The 23239-nt window shown below is 40.4% G+C and overlaps 1 protein-coding gene and 1 long non-coding RNA gene across 3 annotated transcripts; both read right to left on the bottom strand.

Annotated features, from left to right (window-relative positions):
• Nucleotides 1–6619: 6619 nt before the first annotated feature.
• On the bottom strand, nucleotides 6620–8199 carry LOC111914839 (uncharacterized). 2 transcript variants are annotated; one of them, XR_008223953.1, is made up of 3 exons: nucleotides 7712–8199; nucleotides 6933–7326; nucleotides 6620–6850 (listed from the first exon to the last, which is right to left on the bottom strand). It is a non-coding gene; the product is annotated as an uncharacterized LOC111914839 (long non-coding RNA). The 2 variants fall into 2 exon arrangements; XR_002857962.3 differs by having other exon boundaries at nucleotides 6933–8199.
• A 3817-nt stretch (nucleotides 8200–12016) lies between these two features.
• On the bottom strand, nucleotides 12017–14340 carry LOC111914869 (uncharacterized). The gene is made up of 9 exons (XM_052763967.1): nucleotides 14056–14340; nucleotides 13581–13662; nucleotides 13338–13412; nucleotides 13229–13265; nucleotides 12968–13051; nucleotides 12774–12834; nucleotides 12577–12683; nucleotides 12416–12481; nucleotides 12017–12334 (listed from the first exon to the last, which is right to left on the bottom strand). Exons 1-9 carry the CDS (start codon nucleotides 14135–14137, stop codon nucleotides 12245–12247), a joined length of 684 nt encoding a protein of 227 aa, XP_052619927.1. The 5' UTR covers nucleotides 14138–14340; the 3' UTR covers nucleotides 12017–12244.
• Between the last annotated feature and the right edge of the window lie 8899 nt (nucleotides 14341–23239).

Genomic DNA, 23239 nt, shown 5'->3' with positions numbered 1-23239 from the left:
GAAGATAGTCAAAAGGTGTTGTTGAATATGAACTCGTCGAGTTCTTACTAGACTCGACGAGTAAGGACGAGATTATGGCAGTAAATGGACAAGGGGACTCGGCGCGTTGGTGGACCAACTCGGCGAGTCGAGTCAATCAGAAGTTGACTTTGACCAGGGTTTGACCTTGACTTTGACTTGGATTTGGGTTGACCCTTGTAATGGTTATGAGTATGTAATATTAATCAAGAAAGGTCGTTGTGTAGGGATTGGGGAGTAGAGACGAGGTGACTTTCGTGCCGATGATAATGCAGATACTATACGACATCGAGGTGAGTTACCTTCCAGTAGAAGGGGGTCTAAGGCACCAAGGTTGACCCACTAGTAGTTGATTATAGCTGAGATGATTGTCTTTGTGATAATTGTGTCGTTTACTACTACCTGATATGTTTATGTGCTAGCATGATTATGTTGTATGTGATAGTGGTAGTAGGAGGGGACTAGTCCCTAAGTTCGGTTGTTAGGACCAAAGGGTAGGTCGAGCACCCCAGATATGTCTGACAGTATGTTTATGTTATGATATTTATGGTAGGAGTGATAAGGGGTGAAATAGTCCCCGAAGTTCGGTTGTTAGGAACAAAGGGTAGGTCAGCACCCAAGAACAGCTTGACATGGGTAGGTCAGCACCCCAAAACGACTTGACATGGGTAGGTCAGCACCCCATAATGGCTGAACTAGGTAGGTCGGGCGCCCCAGAATTTTCCGGCAGTATGTATGCTATGTGATTGTATGGTATGTCATATGATGGGGGAACTCACTAAGCTTCGTGCTTACAGTTTTCAGTTTTGTTTCAGGTACCTATTTAGCGAAGGGGAAAGAGTCGGCGTGGTAGATGCACATTGCACGCACATCAGATTTCCGTACTATGTGGTTCATAGGATTGTACTTTGATTTTATTATTGTTCGATGATTTGATTTTGAGACATGTTCATGATGGTTTATGGATTGATATGATATCGAAAATGTTTTCAGTAAACAATTTTATAAATTACTTAATTAAAACCGAAATTTTTGGACTCGAAATTTGGGATGCTACACTACTGGAGGAAAAACTCACCTCGTATGACTGACTGCTGGAAACATGAGTGAGAAATCCATGTCTGCTACTCCGGCGACTCTCCGGCTGTCAATTCCAAAACAATACTTAATCAAAATCTGATAATCCTTCTTAGCGTAAAATGACCATTTTACCCCCGGTCAAAGTCAACGTCCTAGTCAAAGTCATCCTTCCAGGTTGACCTAACTCGTCGAGTCAGCCTATTGACTCGCCGAGTTCTAGAACTCAAAAACCCTAAAATTCACGACTCGACCCGCCGAGTCACCCTATGACTCGTCGAGTTCCCAAGTTAACCATCATCGCGACTAGACGAACTGACTCACGAGTCGTCCGCAGACTCGCCGAGTCCTAGCGTAATCAGAAAAAGGGACATATCGACTCTAAATCGTCGAGTCCCTCCTTAGACTCATCGAGTTCTTCAACTTCCAAGTCCTAGTACTATCCAGCCCACTGAGTCACCTCCTCAACTCAATGGTTTCACTCACAATCAGAAAATAAGCTAGGGTTCACGGCCCGACTCGTCGAGTCCATGAACAACTTGCCGAGTCCTCCTTATGACATATCCATTCAGTCGATTCTAATCCACTCCAATGCTTCTAATTCATAGATCTGGACTCCTTAGACTAGTATTACACGTAAAGTTGCTAACTTTACGTGCATGCATGATGTTATGAAGCTAAAACACTCATTCCAAGCAAAAATGAAGGCCTAACTCATGACATGGAGTCATAGTTGAATAAAGGTGGCAACTTTGAGCTTCTAAAGCTCATAAATGTTCGGATCTAAAGTCCTTTCATCCCCCAAGGTTCACATCTCGAAATGACCTTGGAAAGGACCCAAAAAGTGCAAATAACAAGTCTATAAGAAGATCTAAGGGGATAGAAACCAAGGTATAAGCTTTATACCTTTAGCAAGTCTGAGATGTCCCAAGAACTATAGATCTTCTTCCCTATTTTGATGTCTTTACTCTTTTCCTTCCTTCTCCTAGCTTTAAACCACACAAAAACAAGGGAAAATGGCTCAAGAATGCACAAGATTGATTAGGGTTTCGAGAATAGGGTTGGGAGGTGATAAAACCGGAAGGGAGGCTGAATATGATGCTTAAATAGGGCACAAAACCCTGGAAATAGGGGTTCCCTCTGGCAGACCTACTCGTCGAGTCCATGCTTGGACTCGCCGAGTAGACTCTTTAAATCCTGTGTCCTTTCTGCCACCTACTCGACGAGTTAGGGCTACCAACTCGTCGAGTAGCTCAACTAATACCAGAGTAATTTAAATAATTGTGTACCACGAAAGAGGTGTTACAATTCTCCCTCACTTGTCTTAGACTTCATCCTCGAAGTCTGCTGTGTCTGAAAACAACTCTGGGTAGTGCTCCCTCATTTCCTCATCGGGCTCCCACGTCCACTACGAACCCTTGCGGTGCTGCCAATGCACATTCACTAGCTCGACCCTTTTGTTCCTCAGCTCCTTAGTCTTGCGATCCAGAATCGCCACCGGTCTCTCTATGTAATTCAGGTTGTCATCAACCTGAATATCCTCTAAGGGTACCACTTCTAAATCATCTGTCAAGCACTTTCGTAGCTGAGAAACGTGGAAAGTGTTGTGGATTTGGCTAAGCTCTGCTGGAATATCTAACGGGTAAGCAACCCGACCCCCCCCCGGGCCAAAACCCTAAATTGACCAATGAACCAGGGGCCCAGCTTGCCCCATTTCCGAAACCTGATAACACCCTTCCATGGTGACACTTTCAGGAGGACCATATCGCCCACCTGAAACTCTAAGTCCGAACGCCGCTTGTCAGCGTAACTTTTCTGCCGACTCTGAGCAGTCTGAAGCCTGCTCCGGACCTGCTGGATCCGCTCTGTGGTCTTGAGTACTACCTCCGTACTCCCCATGACCCTCTGACCGACCTCACCCCAACAATTTGGGGTCCTACACTTCCACCCATAGAGCATCTCAAAGGGAGGTCGATTTATGTTGGCATGGTAACTGTTGCTATACGAAAATTCCACTGACGGAAGATACGTATCCCAACTGCCACTGAAATCTAATACACATGCGCATAACATGTCCTCGAGAGTATGAATCAACCTCTCGCTTTGACCTTCCGTCTGAGGGTGGAAAGCGGTGCTGAAATGGAGATGAGTACCCATCTCATCGTGAAACTGCTTCCAAAACCTGGAAGTAAAACGAACATCTCGGTCGGACACCACTGAGACAGGCACTCCATGACGTGCCACTATCTCTCGCACATAAATCTCAGCCAACTTCTCGACCGAAATGCTCTCCTGGATCGGTATGAAATGAGCGCTCTTGGTCAACCGATCCACGATGACCCATATCGAATCGACCCCACGTCCGGTCCTGGGCTTAGTATTGAAATCCATAGTGATATCCTCCCATTTCCACACGGGAATGTCTAACGGTTGCATCTTGTCCTGAGGCCTCTGGTGTTCCGCCTTGACCTTCCTACAGGTCAGGCATCTCTCCACGTACCAAGCTACATCCCGCTTTATGCAGGGCCACCAGTAATCGGGTTGAAGATCTTTATACATCTTTGTCGCCCAGGATGGATGGAGAACCGGGACTTGTGGGCCTCATTCATCAATACATGTCATACTCCACCCCAGTATGGTACCCAGACCCTCCCATACAGGGTCAAAAACCCTCATCTATCATAATCAAACGAAGCTACTCGACCCACAATACTCTCGCACTTCTGGCGCTCCTCCCTCAGGCCCTCAACCTGCGCCTCCCTAATCTGCTCCAACAATGGAGTAATCACTATCATCCTCAAACATATGTCTCGGATCGGGGCAACCACCTCCTTGCGGCTCAGGGCATCGGCCACCACATTGGCCATGCCCGGGTGGTAAAGGATCTCACAATCGTAATCCTTCACCACGTCTAACCACCGACGCTGCCTCATGTTTAGATTAGGTTGATCCATGAGGTACCTAAAACTCTTATGGTCTGTGTAAATGGTACACCAGAACCCGTAGAGGTAATGCCGCCAAATCTTGTGGGCGAACACCACAACCCCCAGCTCCAAACCATTAGTCGGATAGTTAGCCTTGTGAGGCTTCAGCTGCCTCGAAGTATAGGCTATCACATGACCTCGATGCATCACCCCATACATGTGATTGAAGCGTCACAGTAGAGTACGAAGTCATCTACTCCCTCTGGCACGGTGAGAATCAGCACCTCACTCAATCGTTGTCTGAGCGTCGCAAAGGATGTCTGCTGCTCAGGACCCCAACGAAAAACCATCGACTTCTTGGTCAGTCGGGTCAAAGGAACTACTATCTTGTATAAATCTTAGATAAATCTCTTGTAATACCCTGCCAGACCCAGGAAACTCCAAATATCAGATGGAGACCTTGGAACCTCCCATCGCATCACGGCCTCTATCTTGGTCGGATCTACCAAAATACCCTTTTGATTGACGAGGTGCCCAAGAAACTGCACCTCGTGCAACCAGAAGTCACACTTGGAGAACTTCGCGAAAAGTATCTCCCTCCTCAGAGTCTCTAGCACCTCTCTCAGGTGCTCCTCATGTTGCTCTTGAGTCTTGGAGTAAACCAAGATGTCGTCAATAAATACTATTACAGACCGATCCAACATCGGTCTGCACATGTGGTTCATGAGATCCATGAACGCAGCTGGAGCATTGGTGAGCCCAAACGGCATCACCACAAACTCATAATGACCATAGCGGGTCCTAAAATTGGTCTTTTGCACATCATCATCTCTGACCCGCATCTGGTGATATCTGGACCGTAGATCAATCTTGGAGAACCAAGATGCTCCCTGAAGCTGGTCGAACAAATCATCTATACTCGGGAGTAGGTAACGGTTCTTCACCGTTACCTTGTTCAGTTGTCGGTAATCTATGCACATATGGTGCGACCCGTCCTTCTTCTTTACAAACAGGATTAGGGCTCCCCATTGCAAACTGCTCGGGCTGATAAAACCCTTGTCTAGCAGCTCCTGCATCTGCGTAGACAACTCCTGCATCTTGGAGGATCCAACCGATATGGTGCCTTGGCTATTGGAGCCGCAAGGGACCAGGTCAATCCGAAACTCAATCTGTCTCTCTGGAGGTATCCCAGGAAAATCCTCCGAGAATACGTTCGGGTACTGTCGTACTACTGGTACATCATCGACTGTCGCCTTACCCTTATCCCGGGTATCCATGACATAGGCGACGTATCCTGCACAACCCTGCTGAAAGTAGGGCCTCGCTCCCGCCGCTGAACAAAGAATCGATCCGCGCTGCGGTCTCTCACCCTGAATCACTAACTCTCCCACACTAGGAGTGCGAACCCTCACTAGCTACAACTCACACTCAATCACTTCCTTGTTAGGGCTCAACCAATCCATACCCACGATAACCTTATTCCCTCGCAGGGGAATAGGAACCAAATCCACTGAGAACTGCTCATTGAATAACCGTAGCGTACATCCTCTATGAACTCTCGCGGCCCTGACGGTCCTATCATCCGCTATCTCTACATCGAGTGGGTAATCCAGCTCCCCCGGAGCTCTGCTAAATCGCTTGCTAAGTGCAAGCGACACAAATGATCGGGTAACCCCTGAATCAAACAATACCATAGTTGAAATGTTGTTCACTAGGAACGACCCTATAAACAAACACATAAACATGAGTAATAATCAAAAGTAATAAAGAGAGGATGGAGAAAATACATACCGGAAACCACATCAGGAGTCGCTCGTGCCTCCTCTGCTGTCAACTGGAAGGCTCTGCTCTTCGTCACTAGCGCCTCAGCCCAATCCCGACGGCCGTCTGTATTCCTCAATGTTGTAGGAGCGGGTGCCACCACCTGTCCTACTGATGCTAGACTCGGACACTAGGACTTCTTGTGTACCTTCTGATTGCAATGGAAGCAAATCATATCATGTAACACCCGGAATCCAGAAGACCAAGAAAGGAAAGAAAAACCTTAAGTCAAAGGGGTCAACTTGTCGAGTCCAAGGAAGAACTCGACGAGTCGGAGCGTGTCCCGTGTCGCGGATTAAGTGACCGACTCGACGAGACGGGGAGACTGACCCGACGAGTTACGTCTGGGTTGGAAAACCCTAATTTCGGCACTTGGTGCCCTATTTAAACGTCCTATTCTCATTTCTAGGGCTTCATTTGTAGCCTCCACTGTCCAGAGACGAAACCCTAGCCACCCAACTTCATTCTTGAGTTTGTGTGAGAAGATTAAGGTCCCTTTTGAGTGCATCTTGAAGGTTGTAGGAGAAAGGAGTATGGATGTCAACGGGGCCAAACGGGAGCGGAAATAGCTGCCCCCGCCCCTGCTCCCGAAATCACTTGTTGCCCCCGCCCCCGGTTCCCCCGTTTAAACAGCCCCCATTCCCGCTCCCGGTTACCTCCATCGCCCCCGGTCCCGCCCCCGTTCCCCCGGTCACCCCGGTCTATGTGCTTAAAAATGGATTTTTTTTGGTAAAAAATTGCTTTGTTTTAGACTAAAAAGACTATTTTTAATAACTTAAAAAACTTAAAACCTGATCTTTTAGAAACAAAAAAAAAAATTAAAAATCCAACATTATGAATCTAACATTACAAAACACCAATTCCAACAATCTTACAAAGATAAATCCAATACTACAAATGCAAAATACGACAAATCCAAAATTACAAATATAAAATACCAACATGTCCTACATCTTCAATATCCATTAATTTCCTTCAACCCTTCATTCATTGACATTTGAATATCCTCCCTAAATAAATAACAAAAATGATAATAAAATAAATTGTTATCTTAGTTTATTCAATACAAAACAACAAATTTAATAATTTTACCTCAATTCCCTCGTCGTCTTCATCGGAATGTAAATCATCACCATCAATAACACAACCTAACCAAGAAAAAAAATAAAGGTAATAAGAAAAATATATTAAAATGAAAAAAACAAACAATGGTTCAAGCAAATTCATTCATATATTTTTTGCATGACTTATGGTGAGAATGCATCCCTTTGGTTCCATTTTTGGTTGTATAAGTAATTTCCTTTCTACAATACTTACAAACCGCCATTTTGGTTCCATTAACTTCTTCATAGGTGAAATGACGTCACATTAGAGATATAAATTTCATTTGTTTCTCGCTATAGTTAACTGCAGAATTGGCGGTATCATTAACCGTGGTTGAATCATTGGGTTGATTCGGCTCCGCTGAAGACATAACTAAAAAAATCTGAAAATGGTTCACACAAATATACTAATCAGCATTATTTTTTCATAGAAATAGCAAAATCTATACACAACTACACTCTGTAAATAACTACAGTAAGATCCCAAAATTTGTAAACAACCACTATAAAACCTGTACACAACTAAAATCTTTACACAACTACAATCTTTACACAACTACAATATGTAAACATGAGTATATCATGAAATATAGTGAACAACTACAATATGTAAACATGACTATATTACAGTGAGCAGTGAACAAATTCAGATTTGCAACCAATCAAAATAAACATGAGTATATCATGAAATATAGTGAACAACAAACTAGCAGTCAACAACAGTCAACAAAAAACCACAAAAAGTCAAAATACACATGACTATATTACTTATTTCCGATTTCTGGTGGAGAAGTCGACTGGGATGCGAGAAACAGAAATCTTGAAGTCACAGACTCACAGTCGCGTCTTAGGTGGAGTAGTCGCAGACTAGCAGTCGAACTGTGAATACTCGACGTTGAGATACAGAAATTGAGAGGCGAGAAACAGCAAACTGCAAACCTTAAATTCAGATTTTAAATAACTTAACTCCGATTTCTGGTGGAGAAGTCAACTGGGAGGCGAGAAATCGAAATCGTGAAGTCACAGTCGGCGGTCGCGTTTTTGGTGGAGAAATCGCTGATTGAGTAATTGACTGACTCGTCGACGTCGTCAATATCCACTCTCCAGTCGTCGTCGATTGAGTCGATGGTCGATTTCTACTGCATGCTAGTCGATCGTCGATTGAGTCTTGACAGTCGTCGTTCAATGTTTGGAGTTGGACTTTAGGTCTTTGGGAAGAGGAAGGGAAGACCGAATAAAGCGTATGACATCGGTGATTTGTGAATCGTGAAACCCTAATATTAAAATCAATTTCCCGGCCCATAACCCATTTCTATTTTCTATTAAATAAATATATTTTTATATAAATATAACGGGGCCCCCGCGGGAGTACGGGACGGAAATACTCACTCCCGACCCCGGTCCCAAAAATAACCAGGGGTTAATCTCGTCCCTGCTCCCGCTCCCGCTCCCGAATTTTTTTAAAAATAACTCCCGTACGGTATCGGGGTCCCGCAGGAATGGGGTCCCGCCGGGGTTTTTGACATCCTTAATAACAGTGTGGAGACTTAGAACTATAATAATCCTATACTATAATATTAGATTGGGTACTAAATTCCTTTAATATCGTTTGCGTGTGTGTTTTACGGAGTTTTTGTTGTGTTACTTTGTTACCTATTAGAGGAGGGTTCAATTGAGAAAAAAAAAAGGTTGAGAATGGGGAATCATTCTCAGACACTCATTTATTTTTGCCGCAAAAGCCTCCTTCGTACAAGCGGAAATGGGAAAGGAATAGACATGTGTTTTCCAACAAAAACATGTTTCCTTAAACTATGTTAAGCATTACCTTAATATGTACAATAACATAGTTTTTTTTTTAATTTTTAAGAAGCTATTTTTATCGAAAAATGATTTTAAATATACAAAAATTCATGATTTTTTATTCTCTACAAATAGACATCCATATTGATATAGTTTTAAGATAAAATAATTTTTTGTATATTTTCAATTATCGTTATTCATAAGTGAATAAAACTGAATCAGGTTATTCACTTATGAATAAAAACTATGATTAATTTTTTTACAATTTAAGTATCATTCATATATGAATATAGCATATAATAAACATAGTATATTCATATTTAAATATTAGACGATACATTCACTTGTGAATATTACATAGTTTATTCACTTGTGAATATTAGATGATATATTCACTTATGAATATTATATAATATTTTCATATCTGAATATTACGTAGTATTACATGGTATATCACATGTGAATATTACATAGTATATTCACTTGTGAATATTAGATGATATATTCACTTATGAATATTACACAGTATATTCACATATGAATATTACAAGGTATTTTCACAAATATATATAATTTTTATATTTTATTTACATATGAATAACATACAGGCTTGCATATTTACTGATTCAGGTGAGAAAACATATTCATATATGAATATAACGTGGTAATTTAGTTTACGCATTTCATCAAACAGTTGGAGTGCATACAATATAACTTTTTTAAAAATGTTAAAACATGATATTTTGACTATTTAAATCTTACAAAATAGTAGATTTATAGAGAATTATATGAATTTAAAAAAAAAACGATTTGATCTTTTCTAACCTCAATTTTGAAGTTTTATTTGATAATCGATGTTGAATGAATGATATGAAGTGGATTTTTTGTTGATTATCGATGATGTTGATCTAATGACGCTGGGAGTATAATTAATCGTAGATGTTGAAGATCTGATCGTATTCAAGCATAATTGAAGGTTGGATTAAAAGAACAAAAAATGAATTTTTGTTGTTAACTGTTGAATCGTGTTGATAAACATGTTATTGACGAAGATCGATGATTGATTAGCACTGGATGATGTTGATGATGGTTTAATTGAAGAAATCTGGATGATTGTTGATGGTTGGAGAAGAAATTTGGATGATGAACGATGAATGGGTTTGAACTGTAATCTAATTCTCTACAGATACGTATTTGAGATTGAAGGTTGTTATCATATTTACAAGCTTGTCGCCGTGTTTTTTTATGCTTAGATTAAATGAGTGACTGAGAATGATTCTCCCATTCTCAACCTTTTTTATTTTCTCAATTGAACCCACCTATATATATATATATATATATATATATATATATATATATATATATATATATATATATATATATATATATAGAGAGAGAGAGAGAGAGAGAGAGAGAGAGAAATGTGTTTATATGCACATTTCAAAACAAAAAGTTTGTCAAATTTTTTGTTTGAAGTCAGATATGGTTTAGACCAAAAATATGGAAACTAATTTTGGACTTTGTTTCAAAAAATATTGAATGGATTAGGAGTTTTTAGGTTCTCGTACAATGTTTTTATACGTTTAATTAATTTTGTATAATGTTGTTGGTATTTTTTAATCTTTTAATAATATTAATATTTAAGGTTGTATATTTTATCTTGTAAAATATAGTTATGGATTTGAAAATATATGTCCTGAACGTTTATATTATTTTATTGATTTTTTATAAATAGTATTTTTATAAATGAATAAAAAAAATGTTTATGAAAAAAAATCAATAATATCTAAGATGACCTTTTTGGTCATTTTATGCGGATAAGGAAAAATTGTCAAGCACTAAAAATTAACTTGTCAACTTTAAGTTTTGATATTGGATAAGTTAATCTAAACATTTTTTTTATAATTATGATTGACACCAGATAAATTAATTAACATTTTTGCAAGTATGGATAAACTATTTTAAATAAGCAATCTCGAACACCCTTTAATGTGTTAATTTCAGGTTTTTATTTCGTAATTATAAAAATCAAAATTTAATATTCACACACTTCCATTTTGCAACATTTTGAAATTTATATTTTCTTTTGCAACATTTTAAAGTTTACATTTTCATTTCAATGTTTTATTTTCACATCCATAGTTGAAGTATATTTAAACCTAAATGGTTGTCTTTGAAACTTTAAACTTATATAATAATTTTCAAACTCCTCAAAGAAAGATAAAGCCAAGTTGTTTTGAAACAATATGAAAACATAAATGCAAAACTTAGGGGTTGTTTGATTTGGTGCTGACCGGGTCCGGTCAGATGTTTTTGTCTGACTCGGTCCGGTCAAGGTGTTTGATTTGTATCTGACCCAACACATAGCACTGACTCGGTCCATAAAAATGGCTGACTCGGTCCACCCAGAAAAAGAAGCTGACCGACTAATCGAAGAAAAAAGGCATGCTTTGCCCCCCATTTTACCCATCGACACTGCCGATAAAACTCAAAATCCAAAGGGATGAAGTTTTTGTCAATACAATTGCTAGCATATCTAAAATCAGAGAGCACCATGTCGTCGTCTTAAGATCCTGGACTCAGTTCGATGTCATCGAGAGCTTCAGCAATAAGAGTAGTTAGATTTCGGTCTTCCTCCATGATAATACATACCAAAAATTCCCAAATTTTAAAATAAAAATGTTTGAATCTTCATCAGAAATCAAAACCTGTAAGGTTGGAACTCAAATCCAAATATTTGGATTTTCCTCCATGATATAGAACGACGACGAGAATAGGGGTAGGAGACGGAAGGATATGATGGTCGGCGGTGATATTGTTGGCAGATGAGTTTTTTGTTTAGGTTTCCATAAAGATAAGAAAGTATATAAATAAAGAGAGTTTAGGTGGGATGAGATTGACTGACGTGTTTTGCTTTTGCTTTTGTAATTAATTATTAATAAATAAATGATAAACAAAGTAAAAAATTGCAAGTGCCAAGAGTGACAACTATAATAAATAATTGGCAAAAGCTAAATGAGAAATTAACAAAATAGAATTATGAAATTAATATGATAAAATAATGTATTTTAAATTTAAGGGCAAAATGGTCATTTTTATCATTCAGCATAATCAGTCAGACATACAATCAAACATCGTGGTTTCAGTCGATCTGACTCAATCAGTAACTATCAAACAGCCTCTTAGTTTGATTTGCGATTATAAATCACCTCAAGTTTGAAGGTAGATTGGCATATGAACTAGTATGAACCCCATTAATCAAACATACACATATTGTAAAATAATCTTGTAACTTATTTTGCATTCTCAAAAACAATGATTTGTTTTCAACTGAAAAACAGAAAATAATTACAAAATTTAATCACTCTCTATACGCTACTATTATATTATGTCTTCATCCATTCACAATAAATACAAGCCCATTGAAAAGCATCCAATAGAAATTGTTCAAAAGCAACAATAAACAAAAATGAAGTTGAAGCAATATGTGATTAATCTGAACTATTTCAATCTCATCCACTCCACAAAGTTGTCCAGAATGAGTGGCCAAGCAAGTTCCGCATCATAATTCCCAAAGTCTGGGAAACTTATCTGTAAACCAGGAAATTACAACATAGATTAATTACAATTACAATGTTCTAATAAGAAAACGAAAAACAAATATTTTAGTACCTCATTACAAAATCTGTAGAAACCCATCCACTGATCCATGTTTATAACCTTGTAATCGCTCTGTATCTGCATATTTGAAATGTTATAAAAAGCATATTAACTCAAATGGATCATTTAATTTAAGGAATAAAGGGAAGAAAAGAAAAAAGTACTGAACTGACCCTTAGATATTGAACAAATGAATCCACCTGTGGTGGGAATACTGATCCCAAAACAAGCTCCAGTAACTGACATATGCTCTCGATATCTATCGTCTTCTGCTTCTCCTCTACATATAATATAAATAAATAAAAAGTTAAAAACTAATTCTGATGAAAAATCTAAAACCCAAAAATACCAATTTTAAAGCTATTCGAACCTGTCAGGCAATATTGGAACGCATAGGAATAGAAATTCACATGATTTGATGGCCTTTGAACCTTTGAATAATAACAACAAAGGGTATTTTGGTCATTTATAAACATAAACTTACATTTTTATACTTTGAAAGATTTACAAAACCAAACATAGAAAACAACGAAGGTATGGTTTCTGTTGTATTGTATTGTATACCTCCTTCTCCAGATCAGGAAGTGCCTTTTTCAATTTATTTAGAGTATCAACCCGCAATGATTTGAAGCCTCTTCGCCATTCCTCCTATAATAAAGATTAGCAACCCATTATATATATATATATATATATATATATATATATATATATATATATATATATATATATATATATATATATATATATATATATTATGTCTCATGCCTGTTTTTATAAAAATATGCACTCACGTTAAAGAAACTTAAAAATGTAATTTTTTCTTACCAGAGTGAAATACCCCTGCTTTTCAGATTGCATTTTCCTGAAGGTTTAATAGATCAATCAGTGTAATGTGATGAATTCAAGTGAAAAAAAGGGTAGAAATGGAATTTACCATGCTAGCATTAATATCCGGACATCTGTGTGATCAATTTCAAGATCAGAACATAGATGCTCAATTCCTTCAGGGCTGTTCAGAAATATATATATATATATATATATATATATATATATATATATATATATATATATATATATATATATATATATATATATATATATATATATGTGTGTGTTATATATTTAGCAAACCCAAACTGTAAACTAAAGTAAAAAAAATCTAATGGATTGCACTTACTCAATGATACCAGATGAGTTTTTAGCATATGAATGATACAGCTGATCTATGAATTCAAACTCCTTTGTAGCAGGCCTACCACCTGAAAATAAATAAATAGTAATTATAATAATAATAATAGAGATCAAAAGGCACTACACAAGAACAAGAACTAGAAAAAGCATAGTATTCCTAGTGATAAGTTATACAGCAATACATTAATTGTTAGCCTAGAAATTGATCCATGATCATATAAACTTCTTCATCAGTTCAAAACGTGTTTGCAGCTGTGAACGACAAGGAACTGAATAAGATTGGCTCAATTATAATCGATATCACTTCAAAGTAATAGTAATTGCATAGATTATATTTGACACGTACAAATATGTTTCATTAAAGAAAACAGCAAGCATGCGCCTGAAACTCAGGCAAATCGATTTAAACCACAAAAAAGTTAATGAGCAATTGAACTAGAAATAGATAATTGAAGGAATACCGGAACGGAATTGATCGATGGCTGACGAATTTGACGATGACGTTGAATTAGACGGACCTTTCTTTGTTGGAGTACGACGCATCTTGAATCTTTATAATCGAAATTAGGGATAAAATCAGCAGCCACCGAGGACGATGCAGATTGCACGAACTCCGAGAGCCGTCACGAATGGCGGACGACTCTTTCAGAGGAGCAGAAAGAGAAAGAGGGAAGCAGTCTCAACTTCTGAACTCTGAACTCATCTGCGAACACGGGTGGATGTGATGTGATGTGATGTGGAACGGTTTAATAGTTCGATACGGTTTGTTATATTGTATAGATAAGTCAATTTTTTCAAAATCTGTATATATCTTATGAAATATACTATTCTTTTAATATATCTTGTTATTTCTATATTTATTTGTCTGTATCTATATTCTATATCTTTTATCTTTTATATATATCTCAATAATTTTTAATTTGTAATATATATTTAAGATAAATTACTTTTACACGATCACAATTCGTCATGATATTTAAAAAAAAAACATCTAATAAATATATCTCAGTCATCTAAAATAAATCTAATAGATATATATCAGTCATCTAATAAATACAATTCTTCATCATACTTAAGATAAATATATCTTAGCCAACAGAACTACAACAAATAACTGATCTAATTAGCAATGTTCAATTAAGAGATGAATATGACCAAAGGAAATGGGATGGAAATGCTTCTGGTATTTTCGTAGTCGGCACTCTTAGTCTTAGACTATATGGTATGAGTACATGAAATGGCGTTACGGTTGACGTGGAGGGGTCTCAACGGCATCACAACGAGATGAACACCCCCCCCCCCCCCCCCCCCCCTTTCTTGTTGTGTTGCTTCTTGTTGTCTTCATGACCGGATGAAACGAGATCATCTATTGACTGCACAAATTCTCTCTCTCTCTCTCTCTCTCTCTCTCTCTCTCTATATATATATATATATATATATATATATATATATATATATATATATATATATATATTCTCATCTTAACGGTGTTATAACACCATGAACATCAACCCTTCTTTCTTGTTATAAGGTGTTATAACACCACCTCAACGGCCCATATCTAATAGTCTTAGAAGTCTAATTAAAACAAAGATCTTCACTCTGAATACCTACAACCATGAATGGATTAAATGTGTTCCATTAAAATTAAACTACTTCACTTGGAGAGCGGCATATAACAGAATTCTGACCCTAACAGCCCTAGTTAGACGTGGTGTTGGGGTTGTCTCATGTCGTTGTCCAAATTATGGGGATATGGATGAAACATATGATCATTTCTTAACATCGTGTCTTTTTTTATAGTTGTTTGGAATTCAATTTGGAAATGGTGCAAGTTGGGGACATTTAATGCTAATACAGTTAAAGATCTGTTTTGTGTAATAATCTCTCTAGCATGCCTCGTCTCCAAGTCAGGTTATTCAAATCAATAATAATTTCCATATGTTGGTTCTTGTGGCGATCTCGGAATGAAAAAAATATTCAAAAACCAAACATACTCTCCAAGTAAAGTGTTAGAGCATATCAAGGTGAGCACCTTTATTTGGATCAAGAATAGAGTGAAAATTTCTAGCTTGGATTGGAGTGCTTGGTGTTTCTCTTCTACAATCCTTCCATAATCCGGTTTTGTTTTTATAATGTATTCATTCACTTGGTGTTTTCGTGAACTTGTACCTAGCATGATGCTAGTATCTTTTATTTTATAATTATAATAAAACTTTTGCGGTTCAAAAGAAAATCCAATAAACCTTTTAACTAATAATATAATCTCAATTTATATATAAGTTTAAGTGCATATTCAAACCTGGCCATATTAATATCAGGTGCAAAAAGTTTGACTAGTGGTGACACTCAAAAAAATTGTCGAACAAATCTAAAATAGTAGTGACATTGTGTAACATCTGGATTCTAGAGGTATTTAAATTGAATGTTTTTTTGGACTTTAGGCAGGACCACATCGTGGTGAACGCATCCCACGACATGGCGATGGCCGATGTATCGCATGTTTTAAATGACCACCGCGACGTGGCGGCCTACGTCCATAGCTTGGTGGCGGTTTAATGAGAAACCCTCATCTTCGGGGTTTGCGCCCCTATTTAAGGGAATGTGATGGCTAGGGTTGCTCACCCTCAGCCTCTATCACACTCTCTCAGCCTCCAAGCAAACCCTAACATCCATTTTGCTCTCTAAGCCTTTTGTGTGGATTTTTTGGGATTAAAAGAAGAAGAAGGTGACATTTGGATTTGGATTCGGCAAACAACTTTTCTCATCTTCTTGTTGTGCATCTTCTAGAATTTTGTAAGTCCTCAAGTTCCATGATTTTTGGTTTATTGTGCATAGGTCTAGGTTTCTGTTCCTTATTCTTCATATTAGGACATATTGGAGTGACTGGGATTCTAAAAAGTTGCCAACTTTATATATCCCTAGAGTCCCTTTGGGGTTAGGAATGTTGGATCTAGAATTTTTAAGAGTTTTGAACTCTTGCATGTGATCTTGGCCCTTTTTACTATATTTTAACCTAGTTTGAGTTCAAGACATGTATTGGACATGCATGTCTATAAAGCAACGATATTTATGGTTCATTGGATGAAAGAATGCCTTCTAGGAAGTTTGAATGGTTGGTTTGATGGATTAAGAGTTTATTGGATTAAGCTATTCTGAACAGTCACCACAACATGGTGAATGGGTCACCACTACGTCGTGGATGGCTGTCATGCGACTGTTTTGTCCTATAGTCCCCACGGCGTGGCTGGAGCTAGCCACGACGTGGCGACTGGTTAAGTTGACTTGTTAAGTTTAACCTTTAACCAAGGTTTTGACCAAGTTTGACCTGTGGGTATTTTGGGTATTTTGCGCAATAGTTTGAGAAAAGCTCACTGTTTGTTGTACAGGTGACCCGTAGAGTTGGTACACAGAGTTGTGGTGTGATCAACTATCTTTTCAGACTGAGAGGAGTAGTTTTCCTTATTTTGCTTGTGGGTCGAAGGTACTAATGTCCGCCCACTAGATTGTGTATTGTATATATGATGTTGATATGTTGTAGTGATATGTTAGATATGTGTCCTGGTTTATAGGATGTTGGTATGCGATCGTGATCTATAGATCTGTCTGTTTTTCTATTGACTGGTTATATGACTATCTATTGTTGGATATATGTTATTTGTTAGATATATGTCGACATGGTATGGTGGGTTTGAGACTGTATTGCTTTGTACAATCAGTCAACAGATCGGTGCATTCCAACCGGAAGGTTGTGGACCATAGGTAATCCAATTAGGTGGTTGTGGACCCGTTATGTATTGGGCAAGCCAACCGAAAGGTTTTGGGCCAGGGGTAATCCAACCAGGAGGTTATGGACCCGATATTTGTTAGGTTATATGTTTGTGTGGTGGTATTTTTGTAACATCCGGATTCCCAGGTATATTATTTTATTCACTTATTTTGGAGTTTGTGGAGGGACTCGGCGAGTTGGTGCTTAGACTCGCCGAGTAGGGTCGCAGATTCTCATCCGGGTTCATGACTGGACTCGGCGAGTCCATGAGTTGACTCGGCGAGTCCATGCTGTTTAATGAAACCCTAATTTCCCAGGTTTGGGACCTATTTAAAGGCCCTTAGGGCGTCATTTGCGGCTACCAAACCCCAGAGAGAAACCCTAAAAGAGCTAGAGCGATTGTGAGAGGAAAGGAGCCATTTCTTGATCATTATGGTTGATTCTTGCAAGAAGGAGGTGTTTCCAGCTTAGAGGAGGCCAAGGAGGTGGTGCATTTGTGGATTTCGAGCTAAATACATCATCCTTGAGGTAATATATCACCCCTTTATCTGTTGTGTTGAAGGAATCCATAGATATAGAGTTTTTCATGTCCTTTAATGGAAGAAATTGTGAGAACATGGCCCTTATTTACTTTGAAATTTCGGATCTGGGCCCATAGTGGTCTAAAGAACTTATCTCAACTTGCTTTATGTTGAGCTATAGAGGTGTTAAGCTTAGAATGTTATTTTTGGGGCTAAATCACCAAGTGAAACCTTTTAGACGTCCCATGAGTGTCAAGATTCGAGCGTTACGTGTTTTTCAGGCTTGGGAAAGTCAGATCTATGGACCAAAGGAACAGATTTGATCTCAGGAGGTCAATTGAGTTTGTGCATGACATGAACTCGCCGAGTCCAAGGGCAGACTCGGCGAGTAGGGTTAGGGTTTCCCGTAAATCACTCAGCGAGTAGACCCGCCGAGTTGGGGGAATAACTCAGTGAGTCTGAGAGGGATTAAAGGACTGGAGTTCAAGGCGGAACTCGCCGAGTTGATCTTGAGACTTGGCGAGTTGAGTCGGGGTAGCCCCGCGATTCATGCCTAGTGTGACTCGTCGAGCAAGGGGAGGGACTCGACATGCCAAACGAGACTAGAGAGTTAGTGGACATGTGTAGACTCGCGAGTTGCCCAAGTGCACTCGACGAGTCGGGTCAAAAGAGGGGAAAAATTGTCTTTTACCCTTTTAAGTGTGCCAAGAGAGGGTTGAGTCTAGTCCCTGAGAGTTATATTTATGAGAGTATTTATTTTATGTGATTAGGCGGAGACTAGATCGTATTTCTACCGAGTCAGAGATTTGCCGAGACATCTGAGGTGAGTCTTGTCACTATACTTTACCTTGAGTGGTAACTAGAGTTATGTGACAGAGTTATTGTATGTTATCTATGTGATGTGTTGCACTGCATTATTTCTATATGATTTATTCCATGTGTATATCAGAGTATATCAGAGTTAGAACCGGAAGGTTCACAGAGCTAGGACCAGAGGGTCCACAGAGTTAGGGCCCAAGGGCCCACAGAGTTATATCCTCGAGTGGCTAGTATGTGTTATGTGTGGTATTTTGGGGAACTCACTAAACTTTATGCTTACAGTGTTGTGTGTTATGTGTTTCAGGTACCAGAGATGATCGCGGGAAGGCACCGGCATGATTCGTACACACGCATGGGATTTTATGTATTTTGATCTTGGGAAATATTTTATGAAACAAAGATATGATACAATGAGATTTTGTTAATAAATGTGTTTGGAAAAATGTGTTTTAAAATGCGAAAAATTGTCTTAAATTTTACGGTGTTACAATTTGGTATCAGAGCATTGGTTTGAGGGATTCGGATACATCTTCGGGCGTATCTGGACTCAAACTGAGGATTTGAGGAGAATTTTGATAATAAAGTAAAATTTTAAAGAGTAAAAAGAGTTTTGAGACAAACAGAGCAGAGCCGAGTGTACGATCAGCCAACGCCCGAACGGTGATTTCCTAAAATACCCTTACAATAAGTGTTAAAAGATACGTTATGCTATGCTATATGATGAATTATGTTATGCATGTTGGAGTAGACTAGGTATTCTTATTAGTACTAGAGTGGCCTGATATATGATGCCTTAGTCTAGGAGTTTTGCTGCTAGAGATGCTTGAGAGTGTTTAGATAGCAGCGAGGAGTTTATGAGAGATCTGCTAGTGAGTAGCACATGATTAGAGAGAGTAGCGTACTTGGGATTTGGGACTCTGGGAGGAGGACTTGGGATGAAGTAGGATTGGGATATCGAGTGTGTGTACATCCGAGCAAATTACTGATATCTTATGTTGTATTTCAGAGAGGCATCATGGTAGGGACACGCCATAAATCAGGGACCAGTGGAGGGGGTGTGAGCGACGAGGACCTCCGCCAGATGATTCATGATGAGGTGGCTGCTGCCATCCGCGATGAGATTCCAGAGACGTTCGGGTCTATCAAGACCACCCTGATAGAGACATTGAGATACACTGCTATTTCTAATGCTGTTGTTGTTGCGGCCACTACAGCTGTAGCTACGACTAGACCGCAGGGTGGTGATGCGTTGCTGTTCCGGGAGTTCAGCAACACAAAACCACCGGAGTTTGATAAGACCCAGGACCCGATTGCAGCGATGAGGTGGATTTCAGACATTGAGGGGTGTTTCTTCACCTGCTCATCTCCAGAGCATTTGAGAGTCCGGTTCACGTTGAACCAGCTTCGCTTGGGAGCGAAGGACTGGTGGAAGTTTGTGACGGCGCATTATTCGCCTGTTGAGCTTGCTGCAGTGACTTGGGAGAGGTTCACTACTATGTTCTGAGATGAGTACGTTCCCCAGGTGGAAAGGGAGCGTTTGGCCCAGGAGTTTCTGACCCTCAAGCAGGGTACCGAGTCTGTCACAGTGATTACGAGGATGTTCCATGAGCGGGCGATGTTCTGCCCAGAGCACGTGTCCTCCGAGCAGGCACGTATAAGCCGATATTTGAGCATTTTGAGGAGGGATATACGGGAGTTTGTGGCGAACTCAACGTACCAGACATTTGCTGAGCTTTAGGCAAATGCTTAGAAGTGGGAGATAGAGTTGGAGACTCAGGCTAGGGAGGAGGTTGAGTCTCAGGGGAGGGATCGGCGACTGGCGCAGTCCCAGCCGGCAGCCAAGCGGGCCAAGCCCGCTAATGACCTGGGAGTCAGAAGGGTCGCACTTATGGCAAGTGCGGCAAGAGCCACGATGGGGTGTGCAGAGCGGGGTCTTGCTACAAATGTGGCAAGGAGGGGCATATGGCCAAGGATTGCCCCAATGGGTTTGCAGTATGCTTTCACTGCAACCAGACCGGACACCGGAAGGCAGAGTGTCTATAGTTACGAGGGACAACCCAGGGAGCACCTCAGGGATCTGCCCCTACTGCCATCAGAACTATTGAGAGTCGGCCAGTGAAGGTCGAGGTACCGAAGGCACGAGGGAGAGCCTTTCAGTTGACTACGGAGGAGGTCCGTGCGGCGCCCGATGTCGTGGCTGGTATGTATCCTTTCTTGTATTTATTTTGATGTTGGGATATTGTGTTTATTTTATGTTATGCGTAGGTACTTTTCTTGTGAATTATGTACCTGCCTTGGTGTTATTTGACTCGGGTGCGAGTCGGTCCTTTGTATCTTTGGCTTTTAGTCAGCACATCAGTATTAGTCGAGAGGCGTTGAGTCGACCTTTGAGAGTTTCCATAGCTGACGAGAGAGTGGTGTATGCCACCGAGGTGATCCGAGGGTGTGTACTCGAGATTTTTGGCGTTGAGTTTCCGATTGATCTAGTTCCTATCGCGATGGGTGACGTCTGTGTCATAGTGGATATGGACTGGTTGAGCAAATTTGGAGCAGTTATCGACTGCGAGAGACAACTCGTGACCATACGAGACCCTAGTGGGGGAGTTCTGACAGTATACGACGAGGGTACGTGTTCTGGGCCGGCATTTTGTTCAGCCGCTAGAGCAAGGCAGAGCCTACAACAGGGCTGTAAGGGATTTGTAGCGTATGTGATGGATACGAGGGTTGATTCAGAGAGACTGAGATCAGTAGATGAGGTTCCGATAGTGCGTGAGTTCCCGGATGTATTTCCTAAAGAGTTGTCGGGTGTGCCTCCCGAGAGGCAGGTTGAGTTCAGCATCGACTTGGTTCCGGGGGGCTGCGCCTATCGCCAATGTGCCTTATCGCCTTGCGCCTCCAGAGATGCAGGAGTTATCCTCACAGCTCCAAGAGCTGCTAGGGAAGGGGTTTATTCGGCCGAGCAGTTCACCATGGGGAGCGCCTATCCTCTTTGTCAAGAAGAAGGATGGTTCACACCGGATGTGCATTGATTACCGGGAGTTGAACAAGCTAATGGTCAAGAACCGTTACCCGTTGTCGAGGATCGATGATTTGTTCGATCAGTTGCAGGGAGCATCTTGGTTCTCCAAGATCGATTTGAGGTCTGGATATCATCAGGTGAGGGTGCGAGATGAGGACATCCAGAAGACAGCGTTCAGGACTCGTTATGGGCATTACAAGTGCGTGGTGATGCCTTTCGGACTCACCAATGCACCGGCGGTGCTCATGGATCTCATGAGCAGAGTGTGCAGGCCGATGTTGGATCGCTCGGTGATCGTGTTCATCGACGACATATTGGTGTATTCGAGGTCCAGAGAGCAGCATGAGGAGCATTTGAGAGAGATCCTCGGAGTTCTGAGATCGGAGAGGCTTTATGCCAAATTCTCCAAGTGTGATTTCTGGTTGCGAGAGGTCCAGTTCCTAGGGCACCTCGTTAACCAGAAAGGGATATTGGTCGACCCGGCCAAGATTGAGGCAGTGATGAGTTGGCAGGTGCCGAGGTCACCTACCGAGATCAGGAGTTTCCTAGGGTTGGTTGGTTATTATCGGAGATTTATCAGGGATTTCTCCAAGATCGTCGTATCACTCACCAAGTTGACCCGGAAGGGTGTTGCCTTTCATAGGGTCCAGAGCAGCAGGCCTCCTTCGAGACACTTCGCCAGAGACTATACGAAGCCCCGATGTTAGACCTTCCGGAGGGGATGGAGGACTTTGTAATGTATTGTGACGCATCGATATTGTGGTTGGGAGCAGTGCTTATGCAGAGGGGTCATGTGATAGCATACGCATCGAGGCAGCTGAAGCCTCATGAGATGAGGTATCCTACCCACGATCTAGAGTTGGGGGCGGTGGTGTTCGCCCTCAAGATCTGGCGTCACTATCTGTATGGGGTTCGGTGTACCATATACATGGACCACAAGAGCCTGAAGTATCTACTGGATCAGCCCAACCTGAATATGCTCCAGAGGAGATGGTTGGATGTGGTGAAGGATTACGATTGTGAGATCCTGTATCACCCGAGCAAGGCTAATGTTGTAGCCGATGCACTAAGCCGTAGGGCGGAGGGCGCCCCGATGCGGGATGTTTGTTTGAGATTGACGGTGATGACTCCGGTGTTCGACACCATTCGTGGGGCCCAGGCTGAGGTTGTGAGACCAGAAAGCCAGAAGAGAGAGAGAGAGAGAGAGAGAGAGAGAGAGAGAGACAGAGAGAGAGAGAGAGAGTTGTCGGGCTAGTATTGGAGTTCGTTACCGATAGTCGGGGGCTTATGACATTTCAAGGTCGGATATGGGTACCGTTTGTGGGCGGGACACATACCATTTTGATGGAAGAATCTCATCGATCGAAGTTCTCTGTAACAACGCAAATTTTCAAACAAATTTTTCATTTTTAAAAATAGAGTATTTTCATTCAAAACAAGGCATAAATAATTTAAGTGTCATGTCAAATACAAACTGTCTAAATCCCAAGATCATAAAAACATTCTTCAGTGTGTAC

The sequence above is a fragment of the Lactuca sativa genome, chromosome 5 (genome assembly GCF_002870075.4).
Source record: "Lactuca sativa cultivar Salinas chromosome 5, Lsat_Salinas_v11, whole genome shotgun sequence".
Taxonomy (NCBI): domain Eukaryota; kingdom Viridiplantae; phylum Streptophyta; class Magnoliopsida; order Asterales; family Asteraceae; genus Lactuca; species Lactuca sativa.
This window is presented reverse-complemented; position numbering and strand designations above follow the sequence as displayed.